General features: G+C 43.2%; 1 protein-coding gene across 3 annotated transcripts in view; it reads left to right on the top strand.

Annotated features, from left to right (window-relative positions):
* LOC124796286 (SPARC-related modular calcium-binding protein 2) overlaps nt 1–15,579 on the top strand; it is an 814,488-nt gene that overhangs the window by 551,788 nt on the left and 247,121 nt on the right. For all 3 annotated transcript variants that reach the window (XM_047260407.1, XM_047260406.1, XM_047260405.1), the window contains exon 3: nt 8,233–8,454. In XM_047260407.1, the coding sequence (XP_047116363.1) occupies nt 8,233–8,454 (222 nt within the window). The remainder of the gene's footprint in view (nt 1–8,232; nt 8,455–15,579) is intronic.

Genomic DNA, 15,579 nt, shown 5'->3' with positions numbered 1-15,579 from the left:
TCGATGATATTTCCTTGAATGGTACGCAAGCTGACACTTGTTGATGGCCCAGCATTGAAATCTGGAGCAATTTGCCGAAAGTTTGCACTTCTATCACGTTGAACGATTCTCTTCAGCCCTCGTTAGTCCCGTTCTTGCAGGATCTTTTTCCGGCTGCAGCGATGTCGGAAATTTGATGTTTTACCAGATTTCTGACATTCACGATACACTCGTGAAATGGTCGTACAGGATAATCCCCACTTGTGAGGAGGGCTATGCGAGAGGCGTTCAATGAATTCGAAAGTAAAGTTCTATGTACTGACTTGGCAGAAAATCCTAAGAAATTTTGGCCTTATGTCAAAGCGGTAGGTGGATCAAAACAAAATGTCCAGACACTCTGTGACCAAAATGGTACTGAAACAGAGGATGACAGACTAAAGGCCGAAATACTAAATGTCTTTTTCCAAAGTTGTTTCACAGAGGAAGATTGCACTGTAGTTCCTTCTCTAGATTGTCGCACAGATGACAAAATGGTAGATATCGAAATAGACGACAGAGGGATAGAGAAACAATTAAAATCGCTCAAAAGAGGAAAGGCCTCTGGACCTGATGGGATACCAGTTCAATTTTACACAGAGTACGCGAAGGAACTTGCCCCCCTTCTTGCAGCGGTGTACCGTAGGTCTCTAGAAGAGCGTAGCGTTCCAAAGGATTGGAAAAGGGCACAGGTCATCCCCGTTTTCAAGAAGGGACGTCGAACAGATGTGCAGAACTATAGACCTATATCTCTAACGTCGATCAGTTGCAGAATTTTGGAACACGTATTGTGTTCGAGTATAATGACTTTTCTGGAGACTAGAAATCTACTCTGTAGGAATCAGCATGGGTTTCGAAAAAGACGGTCATGTGAAACCCAGCTCGCGCTATTCGTCCACGAGACTCAGAGGGCCATAGACACGGGTTCACAGGTAGATGCCGTGTTTCTTGACTTCCGCAAGGCGTTCGATACAGTTCCCCACAGTCGTTTAATGAACAAAGTAAGAGCATATGGACTATCAGACCAATTGTGTGATTGGATTGAGGAGTTCCTAGATAACAGAATGCAGCGTGTCATTCTCAATGGAGAGAAGTCTTCCGAAGTAAGAGTGATTTCAGGTGTGCCGCAGGGGAGTGTCATAGGACCGTTGCTATTCGCAATATACATAAATGACCTGGTGGATGACATCGGAAGTTCACTGAGGCTTTTTGCAGATGATGCTGTGGTGTACCGAGAGGTTGTAACAATGGAAAATTGTATTGAAATGCAGGAGGATCTGCAGCGAATTGACGCATGGTGCAGGGAATGGCAATTGAATCTCAATGTAGACAAGTGTAATGTGCTGCGAATATACAGAAAGATAGATCCTTTATCATTTAACTACAAAATAGCAGGTCAGCAACTGGAAGCAGTTAATACCATAAATTATCTGGGAGTACGCATTAGGAGTGATTTAAAATGGAATGATCATATAATGTTGATCGTCGGTAAAGCAGATGCCAGACTGAGATTCATTGGAAGAATCCTAAGGAAATGCAATCCGAAAACAAAGGAAGTAGGTTACAGTACGCTTGTTCGCCCACTGCTTGAATACTGCTCAGCAGTGTGGGATCCGTACCAGATAGGGTTGATAGAAGAGATAGAGAAGATCCAACGAAGAGCAGCGCGCTTCGTTACAGGATCATTTAGTAATCGCGAAAGCGTTACGGAGATGATAGATAAACTCCAGTGGAAGACTCTGCAGGAGAGACGCTCAGTAGCTCGGTACGGGCTTTTATTGAAGTTTCGAGAACATACCTTCACCGAAGAGTCAAGCAGTATATTGCTCCCTCCTACGTATATCTCGCGAAGAGACCATGAGGATAAAACCAGAGAGATTAGAGCCCACACAGAGGCATACCGACAGTCCTTCTTTCCACGAACAATACGAGACCGGAATAGAAGGGAGAACCGATAGAGGTACTGAAGGTACCCTCCGCCACACACCGTCAGGTGGCTTGCGGAGTATGGACGTAGATGTAGATGTAGATCGGTACCTCGGAAATGCTGTGTCCCATCGCTCGTGCCACCACGATCAAACTCACTTAAATCTTGATAACCTGCCATTGTCGGAGCAGTAACCGAACTAACTACTGCGCCAGACAGTTGTGTCTTATATAGGCGTTGGCGACCGCAACGCCGTATTCTGCTTATTTACATATCTCTGTATTTGAATACGCATGCCTTTACCAGTTTCTTTGGGGCTTCAGTGTATATTCTGTGTAGTAAGACAACATTTAAACGTAGGAACGTGACGTGGTGCTTCTGACAGCGAGAAATTGCGTGAGAAAGCAGCCTCACACAGGGATATGCACTAAGATTTACACGAAAACGAAAACTTAGAACAATTTTCTAAACACTAGTCCACACAGTAAAACACCTAAGTATAGTTCACTTCTTCGCGGAAGTATGTAAAGAAAAAAACGAACTAAACTAAATTACTGTGTAGCAGACACCTACTACTGCTGCCACCACTCCAGGCGCGTCCTGTCGCCTTGGCCTCTGCCGCTGGACTATATTTTACTTGCAGTCCGTTGCATTACCTCCTAAGTTATTAAGTCTTTTTTCCAGAGTTTTCCAGATCATGTGAGAGCTTGAAATGCATCTTCGCAGTTCAGTAATTCTTGCGAGTAGCACTAGCACCTACGTTATACTATCACAAAGCATTCCCACAAGTACCAATCTTCACCATGTAATTAGTAAAAACTTGGGCTACAAACAGTGAACCAGACTGTGGCTCTGCTTCAGTGTAAGCCAGGGCCTTGTCAAGAAGTTTAATATTCTAACCGCAGATTTACAGTTAGATTTTACTTTCGATAATGATTTTCTTTATTGTGGTATGTGACTAAATATTTCATGAAATCGACCAAATAATAGTTTTGGTAAGTTTACCCCTATCCCCCCTAACACCCCCCCCTCCCCCCCCCCCCCCACATACACACACATTCGTGGAGAAGTAACAAGAGATAAAGACCAATGCTTCAAATCTCTTCAGGGTGATAAGTCATCAAAAAAGTTGAATTTTTTTAATTGATGCTCTGTAGTGAAAAATGATATAATTTAGGAATATATTAATAAAGTACCTTGTATAAAACAGCTTGAAGAGTTCCTGAAGGTATTGGAAAATTTATTACTGCATCTGATGTTAAATCAGCTGCCACACATGTAAGTGTTGCACTGGCAGAAAAGCAGTTAAGATAATAACGAAATGAATTATTTTTGCGCCTAACTAAAAAAATAATAGTTATTGTTTCGAATAAGGGTATCAGAATTACCAAAAAACGTACTTTTAATGATACTGCTTTCCCCAAAGGGCAACATATTCTTGTGCCTAAGTCAAAATGGAGCAACGCATGTCTTTCGCTAGCATCTCGTAATTGTTCCAGCCTTAGAAAAATAAGCGTTCGACTCCAGCAGATGGAAAAAGTCAAATGTAAGTGACTAATCAAATGGGAAGTACCTAAGTACCAAATGGAACTATCAGGTTGACACATGGTAGTATTTCTGGTATGGAAACTGCTGCTATGAATTTTGCAATTTGAGGCAGACAGATCGTCCGTGATATTCATATTGTTTTCGTTTGATTCTTTTCCACTCACGACTGACGGAGAAAAGTAGAGGGAATTACAGCATTTAACCACATCCATCGATCTCGTGAATAGAACACTGACGGAGGAAGCAAATTTTGGTTTCATATGTGTAGCAGGATATGTGGACGCTAAATGTCCCACAGACACCCGGAGAAACGTGTTAGATGTGTATCTATACAAATCGTTTCACCATTAATTCGTACGGTAGCGTTCTCGCTTCCCACGCCCGGGTTCCCGGGTTAGATTCCCGGCGGGGTCAGGGATTATTTCTGCCTCGTGATGACTGGGTGTTGTGTGATGTCCTTAGGTTAGTTAGGTTTAAGTAGTTCTAAGTTATAGGGGACTGATGCCCATAGATGTTAAGTCCCATAGTGCTCAGAGCCATTTGAACCATTTTTTTACCATTAATCCTATCCGAAATAAAACTTAATCTCGTTGAAGTATGACTGATTTTCTGTAATTACCTGAAATAGGGTGCAAACTGAGATCTTGGCACACAAACTGCAGCAAGAGCGAGTCAACAGTGTGAATTATTCTTTCTCGTTTTTCATCTTGGGCATCGTATCGTTTCTCCTCATTCTTGGCAAACGTATGTAAACACTTAACTTCATGAAAAGCTAGTTGAATGTATTTTTAAACAAGAGGTAATCTTTGTGGACCAGCGTCCGCCCAAGTTTAGGATCCAGCAGGAAAAAGACGTGAAAAGTATAAGTGCATGTTGTAATTCATGTATAATGCTCGCTAAGTCCAACAGATATTTTTCAGGTACAACGTCGGCAACAGGAAAATACACAGTTCGTGTTTTACTTACAATGAAGATTTCGTAACAACAGAAAACTTGTTCTTGCATGCCCTTGGCAGAACACTGTGCAACAAGAGGCCTCGGTGCGTTTTGTTATTCCTGTCTTTTGCGTCGCTGTGAGTGGTGTATTGGAAACAGATGGCTTTCGGAAATCTTTAACTCGATAATAACATCGGATTCAGCTCGCTTTAGCAATATGGATAAGACTGCTAGGGAACTAGTCAACGAATTAGAAGGAAAAGAATATTATAACAATAATAAATAGCTAACAAGCGACTGAGCAGACTTCATAGTTGTTTAGTGCTGTTAGAAGTATGTCGATCTTGTTCGTTTTACATTTAATTTCTAATAACCATTGTGTTTGACCTACCATTGTCCTGCACCTTGCGATGTTTCGGACATTTTGCCTTGGTGATCTTTGTCTCTTTTCTTAGACTACTCTCAAATCTAGCATTTCCAAGATATTTATATCTGAAAAATTCCCCTTTCATGATGTTAACATGACATTTTGAAGATTAGTAGATGGGCTATAGAGCTAAATAACTTAATAAGTCAGTGAAATTTCCTGATGGCGTTTCTAAGTCCAGAGTGTCTCTTTTGTGGTTTACCTGTTTACGTAATTCAGATCAGACTGATTGCGGAAATAGTTCTCGCACACTGAGCCCTCAATTATTTGTTTGTGTTTTTATGTATTCCGATCTCTGTTCTCCCCTACACCCACTGCAGCTCGCACTAGTGCCGTGGAAATTCTTCCTTGATGTCTTAACAGATGCGCTATGATCAATTCCCTTCTTTTTACCAGTGTTCCACATATGTCCATTTCTTCGCCGATTCTGCCGAGAACCACCTCAATCCTTATCTTAACAGTCCATCTAATTTCCAACATCTTTCTATAGCACCAAGTGTCAGATGGTTCGATTCTCTTTTTTCCTGGTTGTCCATCTTCCGTACATTGGTGTGCTCCAAACGTACATTCTCAGAAATTCCTTCCTCAAATTAAGGCCGATACTAGTAGCCTCGTTTTGGCCATGAATGCCCTCTCCTTTTTTATGCTCTCCTTGCCTCGTCCGCCATTCGAAATTCTGAAGAAAATATGTGTAAGCCATAGAGAAAGACCGGCAATATACAGATTGCAAACAACCTAAAGGAAACAGTAAGAATGGAAGACTACGAAATTAGTAGTCGGATTACAAAAAGTGTAAGACAAGATGTAGTCTTTCACCACTACTATTCAGTCCGTACATCAAAGAAGCAATGACGGCAGTTCAGAAAGTTTCAAGAGTGGGATTAAAACTCATGCTGAAAAAGTATCAATGATAAGAGGTGCTGATGGCGTTGCTATCTTCAGTAAACGTGATGAAGAGCCCCAGAACGTATTGAACGGTGTGAACAGTCTAATCAACACAGAATACGGATTGAGTCTAAATCGAAGAAAAACGAAACTAATGAGAGGTAGCACAAATAAGATCAGTCAGAAAATTAACATCAAAACGGTGACTACGAGGTAGATGAACTAAGGATGGCACTTTTCCACCGATAGCGACTCCCACGTACTTTACAAAATATAAACAAACCAAAGAATGTGGCTGTTGTTGTCACCAAAGAGTTTTGTGGAGGCAGAGATTTTCGTTGCACTTTTTTTGTTTTGTCGCCATCGGTGGAAAAGTGCCAGTTGCGTACTATTTAACGATACTGGAAAGCATACATTATGTTTTCCAGAGCAGTGCTTGCCACAAGAATAAAAACAGTGAGTAATACCATCAAATTAATCTTACAATCTCAATATTCTTCCCACATACAGTGCTCACTTTTTCGTCTCTATATTTGCCACAGATCACGACCCCCACAATACTCCAAACCAAGTTGTATCATCTAATGATAAATCACCAGGCGATTCGAAACCGGTCATGAATAAATAACGGCGATTGGTTGCAGTAATTCCTGAAACCTTTAACAAGACAGTCGCAGTGTTCGAAATCCAGAATGGATAAAAGTTCTATTAAATTTTCTAAGCGCTCGGCCAATAAAACGCAGTCTTTGGTTTTCCTACCCCAAAACACTTGCTATCTGTTCTTTCCAATTTAAGTTGATCGTAACTGTATTTCCTAGGCATTTAGTTAAATTTACGGCCTTTAGATTTTGAAACGTCCCCTCTGAACAATTTATACATGACTGTGCTTAAACCGACATACAATATATTTAGCGCAACGCAATCTAACTTTCAAAAATCCCTACAAAAGAATGGCCCTGACTAACATTAACCTATACGTTTCACAAATCACTTACCTCACAAAAATCTTCGTTACTCGAACTACTGCAGTACAGCGAGCGCCACTACTGCCAGCTAAATAAAAGATTCAAACTACGGAAGGCACTAACTACTGATAGGCATAGTTAGCAAATGAAAGATTTTAATAGAGAACAAACAATGTATTTACCTTAATAGTCATAATATATATAGCAGTTCATGACAAATTTCAAAACTTCGCCATCTCTCTCCCCACATCCACCACTGCTGGCGGCTCACCTCCAACTGCGCAACGCTACGCGCTGTTATCATCCAGCTGCCGCTGCCCAACATTACAATGGCAGACAACAATGCAAACTAGACACAGACTGCACACAGCACAGCCAGTGATTTTTATACAGAGGTGGCGTTACTAATAAAAAAACCTAAACAGCCTACTTACAATTTGACTGATTTATCGTGTAACCAAAGTTTAATGGATTCCTTTTAGCACTCATGTGGATGACCTCAAACTTTTTATTGCCAATTTTCGCACCATTCAGATATCTTTTCTAAATTTTTTTCCAACTTGTTTCGATCTTCTGACGACTTTACTAGACGATAAATCTTTTCTAAATCGTTTTGCAGTTTGTTTTGATTGTCTGATGACTTTACTAGAAGATAAACGACGGCATCATCTGCAAACGGCCTAACACGGCTGCTCGTAATAGAGTGGCGTGGCCTGACGAGGACTAATTTCCACATCTACATCTACATATATACTCCGCTATCCACCAAGCAGTGTGTGGCGGGGGGCACAATTCGCGCCAAAGTCATATTTCCCCCGCTCTGTTTCATTCCCGGATCGAGCGAGGGAAAAACGACTTTTTGAACGCCTCAGTACGAGCTCTAATTTCCCTTATCTTTGAATGATGATCATTAGGCGATTTGAAAGTTGGTGGTAATAATATATGCTCTACATCCTCGGTGAAGATTGGATTTCGGAATTTAGTGAGCAGCCCCTTCTGTTTAGCGCGTCGTCTATATGCAAGTGTGTCCCACTTCAAACTTTCAATGAGATTTGTAACGCTCTCGCAATGGCTAAATGTACCAGTCACGAATCTTGCCGCTCTTCTTTGGACCTTCTCAATCTCTTGAATCAGACCCAACTGGTAAGGGTCCCATACAGACGAACAGTACTTCAAGATTGAACGAACTAACGTATTGTAAGCTATTTCCTTTGTTGAAGGACTGCATCGCTTCAGGATTCTACCAATAAACCGCAATCTAGAGTCCGCCTTACCCGTTACTTGTGTAATCTGATCCTTCCATTTGAGATCATTTCGAATAGTGACACCCAGATACTTGACTGATGTTACCGCTTCCAAAGACTGATCATTTATATTGTACTCATACATTAATGGGGATTTTCGCCTTGTTATACGCAGTAGGTTACACCTACTAATATTGAGAAATTACACCATGCATTTATTTTCTGCAAATCCTCACTGATTGCTTGTTGTCTGGAGTGCTGATGTGTGCCTGTGTGTGTCGGCAGACGCGCGGCTGTGCTGGAGCGACCGCGAGTTCGCGCTGGGGCTGTCGCGCGCGCCGCAGACGCCGGCGCCGTTCGTGCCCCGATGCGAGCCGGACGGGACGTACGCGCGCGTGCAGTGCCACGACGCCACCGGCTACTGCTGGTGCGTGACGCCGGCCGGCCGCCTGTTGCCCGGCACCACGCAGCCCAAGGAGCGGCCGCCGCGCTGCGACGGCGGCCACGGTGAGCCCGAAACCTCTCCCACCTCCCCTGTCTCACTACCTAACACGGCTAACTTCCTCAACATCAGGCGCTACGCGTTACAATTTTTGTTTTAGGGGAACAGCGGTTATTACGAGACGGCAGATACAATGTTGGGACAGAAAAAGCCGACCGATTAAAACCGATACCTTTATTTTACTTCTGAATAACGGTCATGTGTCGGCATTTGTTCGGTAATCGTAAATATCAGTTTGCCATACCAGCAGTGCCACCATTTTTCGTTTGTAGCCGATTCACACTCACTGGATACAATTACTCTACTGGCCATTAAAATTGCTACACCAAGAAGAAATGCAGATGATAAACGGGTATTCATTGCACAAATATATTATACTAGAACTGACATGTAATTACATTTTCACGCAATTTGGGTGCATACATCCTGAGAAATCAGTACCCAGAACAACCACCTCTGGCCGTAATAACGGCCTTGATACGCCTGGGCATTGAGTCAAACACAGCTTGGATGGCTTGTACAGGTACAGCTGCCCATGCAGCTTCAACACGATATCACGTTTCATCAAGAGTAGTGACTGGCGTATTGTGACGAGCCAGTTGCTCGGCCACCACTGACCAGACGTTTTCAGTTGGTGAGAGATCTGGAGAATGTGCTGGCCAGGGCAGCAGTCGAACATTTTCTGTCTCCAGAAAGGCCCGTACAGGGCCTGCAACATGCGGTCGTGCATAATCCTGCTTATGTAGGGTTTCGCAGGGTTCGAATACAGGGTAGAGCCACGGGTCGTAACGCATCTGAAATGTAACGTCCACTGTTCAAAGTGCGTCAGTGCGAACAATAGGTGACCGAGACGTGTAACCAATGGCAGCCCATACCATCACGCCAGGTGATACGCTAATATGGCGATGACGAATACACGCTTCCAATGTGCGTTCACCGCGATGTCGCCAAACACGGATGTGACCATCATGATGCTGTAAACAGAACCTAGATTCATCCGAAAAAATGACATTTTGCCATTCGTCATCCAGGTTCGTCGTTGAGTACACCATCACAGGCGCTCCTGTCCGTGATGCAGCGTCAACGGTAACCGCAGCCATAGTCTCTGAGTTCATAGTCCATGCTGCTGCAAACGTCGTCGAACTGTTCATGCAGATGGTTGTTGTCTTGCAAACGCCCCATCTGTTGACTCAGTGATCGAGATGTGGCTGCACGATCCGTTACAGCCATGCGGATAAGATGCCTGTCATCTCGACTGCTAGTGATACGAGACCGTTGGTATCCAGCACTGTGTTCCGTATTACCCTCCTGAACCCACCGATTCCATATTGTGCTAACAGTCATTGGATCTCGACCAATGCGAGCAGCAATGTCGCGATACGATAAACCGCAATCGCGATAGGCTACAATCAGACCTTTATCAAAGTCGGAAACGTGATGGTACGCATTTCTCCCCCTTACACGAGGCATCACAACAACGTTTCACCAGGCAACGCCGGTCAACTGCTGTTTGTGTATGAGAAATCGGTTGGAAACTTTCTCCATGTCAGCACGTTGCAGGTGTCGCCACCGGCGCCAACCTCGTGTGAATGCTCTAAAAAGCTAACCACATTCATATCACAGCATCTTCTTGCCGTCGGTTAAATTTCGCGTCTGTAGCACGTCATCTTCATGGTGTACTATTTTAATAGCCAGTAGTGTATGTACATTAACTTTTACTGTTTTTTAGCTGACACAGAGATATTTTCCTCCAATGGAAATCTCATGTATGCATTATTGATTGTTCAGTTTTTTCATCATGGGCAAGTACTGCCAGCTGTTGGGCGTAAGTATAAAAATGTCAACAAGTCAATGTACCATTGCGCAGGAGCTTGTTGGCCGCCAGGATAAGCGGAAGTGGTCGATTAGTTACAGAGTGACAGTTATTGAACCATATGAAATAAAATCGTCATAACTTGTGAACGGTTTGCCTTGCGACGTTCATATTGCACAGTTGGTCGCGGGGCATGATGGAAATTAGTAGGGTCTGGTTTAGCGACGAAGACCACTTTCATTTTGGTGGGTTCGTCAATAAGCAGAATTGGCGCATTTGGGGGACTGAGAATCTGCATTTCGCGAACCCACCAGGCTAGCCGAGAGCGCTAATGCGTTGCTTCCTGGACTCGGGTAGGCGCGCCGGCCCCGGATCGAATCCGCCCTGCGGATTAACGACGTGGGCCGGTGTGTCGGCCAACCTGGATGTAGTTTTTAGGTGGTTTTCCACATCTCAGTAGGTGAATCCGCGCTGGTCCCCACATCCCACCTCAGTTACTCTTCCACACTATTTCATGGTTTACACTAGATGCAGACAGCTGGGGTACACTGATTCCGTCCTGGGGGATATGGGTGGTGGCAGGAAGGGCATCCGGTCACCCCTTTCAATTAACCTTGCCAATTCCGTTGTCACCACGCCGACCCTGCCTCCATTGAGGGACAAAGGAGCAAGTGAAAGAAAGAAAGAAAGAAGAATCTGCATTTCGCTATCGAGAAGTCTCTTCACCCTCAACGAGTGACTGTGTGGTGTGCAATGTCCAGCACGAAATAATCGGTACGATATTCCCTGATGGTAGGGTGGTGCTGAGGGAATTAGATTAGGAAATGAGACACTTAAAGTAGTAAAGGAGTTTTGCTATTTGGGGAGCAAAATAACTGATGATGGCCGAAGTAGAGAGGATATAAAATGTAGACTGGCAATGCCAAGGAAAGCGTTTCTGAAGAAGAGAAATTTGTTAACATCGAGTATAGATTTAAGTGTCAAGAAGTCGTTTCTGAAAGTATTTGTATGGAGTGTAGCCATGTATGGAAGTGAAACGTGGATGATAAATAGTTTAGACAAGAAGAGAATAGAAGCTTTCGAAATGTAGTGCTACAGAAGAATGCTGAAGATTAGTTAGGTAGATCACATAACTAATGAGGAGGTATTGAACAGAATTGGACAGAAGAGAAATTTGTGGCACAACTTGACTAGAAGAAGGGATCGGTTGATAGGGCATATTCTGAAGCATCAAGGGATCACCAATTTAGTATTGGAGGGCAGCGTGGAGGGTAAAAATCGTAGAGGGAGACCAAGGGATGAGTACACTAAACAGATTCAGAAGGATGTAGGTTGCAGTAGGTACTGGGAGATGAAGAAGCTTGCACAGGATAGAGTAGCATGGAGAGCTACATCAAACCAGTCTCAGGACTGAAGACCACAACAACAACAACATTCCCTGATGGCACGGTGACTACCGAACAGTACGTGATGGTTTTGGAAGATGATTTCATCCACATTATCCAAAGTGAAGCTGATTTCGACGGGATGTGGTCCAGGCAAGTTGGAGCTCGACCCCATCGAATCAGGGTACCGCACTCTGCTCTGGGTTACCCGGAGGCCACTGGCATGGACCTCGATAGGCGGCCATATTCTCCGGATCTGAACACATGCGACTCCTTTTTGAGGAGCTTTATTCAAGACAAGGCGTACGGAAACATCGCCAATACCATTACAGAGCTGAAGAAAAGCCATTCAGGATGTCATCGACAGCATCGATGCTCTGATACTTCAGCGGGTCATGCAGAATTTCGCCAGTAATGGCAGACTAATCGAACACTTCATAACCTAAATCCGAATGTCAGTGGCGACGTTAATATGTTAAATAAAGTGTATGCAGGCCGTACTTTGTAACTGATTTTCCTTTTCTTCATATAGTTCAATAATTGCCACCCTGTCTGTTCCACTGAATAATTAAATATTATTTTTGATACTTGCATGGTAATTAGTGAGTGATCAGTTTATTTATTGCAACAGTGAATGTTTCAAAATTAGTTATTTTAGTCCATAAAAAGAAGCCAAATGTAAGAAGTGTATTTTGAATTCTGGTCCATATTTTTGTATAAATCTTCCATCTAAAATCATTTAAAAATCGCCTAAAAGAATTACAGCACTAAGAAACATTTTCCTTTGTCCAGAAAAAAATTCAAATCTGAAAGGGTTAAGTAAACTTTTTTAAAAAAGGGCAGGAATTTTTATCAGTAAGGTTCGCATTGGTTTGAAATAAAACGTTATTGAACAAAATGTGGAAAAGCGGTCAGTGCTATTTTAATAACAATGCTGACAGAAACTAGCAATAAACACATGGCAAAAGAACTGTCACAGCATTGTTGAGACAATAATGTCCCTGTTGCCGTGTGTCGTGGCTTCAGGTACGCGAGTACGTGCAGTGTGCAAGACCTGTCCCCACCTGATCTACACGGTAGTTTCTCGCTGTTGTCGCCAGACATCCGTTGTATTGCACAATCGGACCATCCCTAGCGTGAAAAAATTCTTACGAACTAACGTAGCAACGAAGTACAATGCATCATTTGCTTTAAAAGATTAACCATTTGGCTGTCATTTCTATGAAATAACAAAAGTTGGAAATTATGGTAACAGCAATAAATTAAAAATTTAACAATTAATTCAGAGTACACAATAAAAATAAAGCAGCTGATTTAGTGCCTGTGTCTTCATAATATGCCTTTATCTGCTTTTAGCTCCTGAAACTGACAACACGAAAAACAGTTTAACCTCAGTTTTTACCCTGGCTATACTTATTGCCGAAATAGTGGTATGACCCTGATTACAAAATGATTTTTGAGTAGAGTTTCAAACAATTAGAATCAATGGTAGAATGCTGGTGATTTCTTATAGTATTCAACCACTTGACATTTATCGAGAAACGCCGCGAAGGACAGGAGGACTAAGTTTCCTTTTATTGGTCTATTTAATTTACTATTTTGATTCTACGTCTATTCCAGGAAGTAACAGGAATAAAAACCGAAAATCGGATGTTTCATAAACTGGTTATTTTGAGGGGTTTTAAGTCAGATTAAAGTGACGTGGAAATAGACCCGATATTACCGAAAATTGGTTTTCTGCAATGATCGCCATCCCTAATACAATGGGCCTCCTGGTGTTTCTCGAGTTCGCCACTAGACAATGCCACATGCAGTGATGGAAATAAAACGCATTTTATCACTCCCCCCAACGCCCCTCCCCAACTGTTACACCTTCAGTGATGTACCTGTTAACATTGTGCCACACTAAATTTCATTTGATTTGGAGTGTTGAAGCTGATGAACAGCGCAATTTTCAGCACCGGTTTTTACTTTTAAAGGTAACAAGTAATCGTATCATAGTAGTATTAATATTTCAGTTTTCTGTTTCCACCGTATTTCAGTGTGCAGTGTCAATCGGGTACTGCAGGTTGTACCAAAGTCAGGTGATATGGGGCACATAAGTACGAGGGTCGTCTAATAACTAATGGAATACATTTATTTTCTGAATGCACGAGGGTAATCCCATAGGTAAGGGTTCCTATTTTTTTTTTATAAGTACAGAACTCTGTTTGTGTGGCAGTTGGTCACATTGTTATAAAGAGTGCTTCACACGCTATGTGTAAACATGCGCACGCCAGGCTGAGGTGCCCAGTCTTGCCTTGGCAGCCGTTGAGAATGGAGCTCCCGTTGGATGTTGCAAATTGCGCGCAGTTATTCCGTTTTTGAGCGCAAAGGGCACTGCGCCGATTGAAATCCATCCCCAATTGACAGAAGTGTATGGTGAGTCGTGCATGGATGTCAAAGATGTTCGTAAGTGGTGTAGAGAGTTTTCAGTCTGCCGGTAAAGTCATGACAACCGTTTTTGGGATCGGAAAGGGGTATTGTTGGTCGACTTTATGCCCACTGGGACCACAATTAACGCTGACAGCTACTGTGAGACTTTGAAAAAACTCAAACGGGCAATTCAGAACGTGAGAAGAGTAATGTTGTGCAAGGGCGTACACATTCTGCATGACAACGCTCGCCCTCACATCGCTCGGTAAACCATTAATCTCCACAATTTCAGTGGAACATAATCACCCACCCACCCTATAGTCCTGACTTGGCTCCCAGTGACTGTCACCTGTTCCCTAGGTTAAAAGAATATTTGGCCAGAAAGCGATTCAGCTCTGACGACGAGGTGAACAGCATGGCGGCGAGCTGGTATGACATGACATACAAAAACTGCCACAGCAGCGACAGAAATGGTGATTATGTCGAAAAATAGCTAAATGTTCAATCTGTAAACTGATGTAAGCCATTGTAGAAATAAACAGGTCTATGAACTTATAAAAAAAATTGGAGACTTTACTTTTGGGATTACCCTCATAGATTGGTTTTAAAGAGGATTCCAGTACACCATATTATTCCCCATTTTTTGTCTACAAAAACATATTTTTCAACATAATCTTGGTTCAATGCGACTGCCTTCCACCATCTTACTGAGAGAGCCTGTATGCCCGCATCGTACCACTCTACTGGCCGACGTCGGAGCTAACGTCTTACTGCATCCATATCCTCCCCAGTACCCATTTCCTGCTTCCCGCGGTTGCATCCTTCACTGGGTCAAACAGAGGGAAGTCGGAATGTGCGGGATCCGGGCTATAGAGTGGATGAGGAAGAACAGTCTAATGAAGTTTTGGGCTCCTCTTATGTGCGCAGATGCCTTGCATTATCATGGAAAAGGAGAGGTTTGTTTCATTTTAGTGACGACGAATTTCTTCAATTTCGTGAAGATACACCTGAGAGTTGCTCGCTGCGCCATTAGGGAGGACATCAAACAAAATAACACTTTCAGAGTCCCAAAAGACCGTCGCCATCACTTTACGGGGATGTCGCTTTGAACATTTTCTTCAGTGGAGAGGTAATGTGTCGCCACTCCGTGGATTCGAAGTGATGAACCCATGGTTCATCGTCTTGATGATATCTGACAAAAAAATATCACGATCAGCCTCGTAACGCGCGTGATATTCCGCAGAGATGGTCCTTCGTTGCTCTTTATGGTCTTCAGTTAGGCGACGAGAAATGCAGCGGGCACTCACCTTTGAGTACTCAACTGGTGGACGAGTTCCTCAGCATTACCAACCAGTTGAGCAGCGAGGTATTTGATTGCGACCCGTCTGTCACCTCGAAAGAGGGCATCCCCACTTTCAAATGCTGCAGGAGTCACAGCAGTGTGCGGCCGGCCGGAACGGGGGAGATCGGACACGTTTGCACCACCTTGTTGCGATGATGACAGACTGCTACGACAG

The sequence above is a fragment of the Schistocerca piceifrons genome, chromosome 4 (assembly GCF_021461385.2).
Source record: "Schistocerca piceifrons isolate TAMUIC-IGC-003096 chromosome 4, iqSchPice1.1, whole genome shotgun sequence".
In the NCBI taxonomy this organism is placed as follows: Eukaryota; Metazoa; Arthropoda; class Insecta; order Orthoptera; family Acrididae; genus Schistocerca; species Schistocerca piceifrons.
The sequence above is the reverse complement of the archived record's forward strand: the minus strand, read 5'-3'. Positions and strand labels throughout refer to the sequence as shown.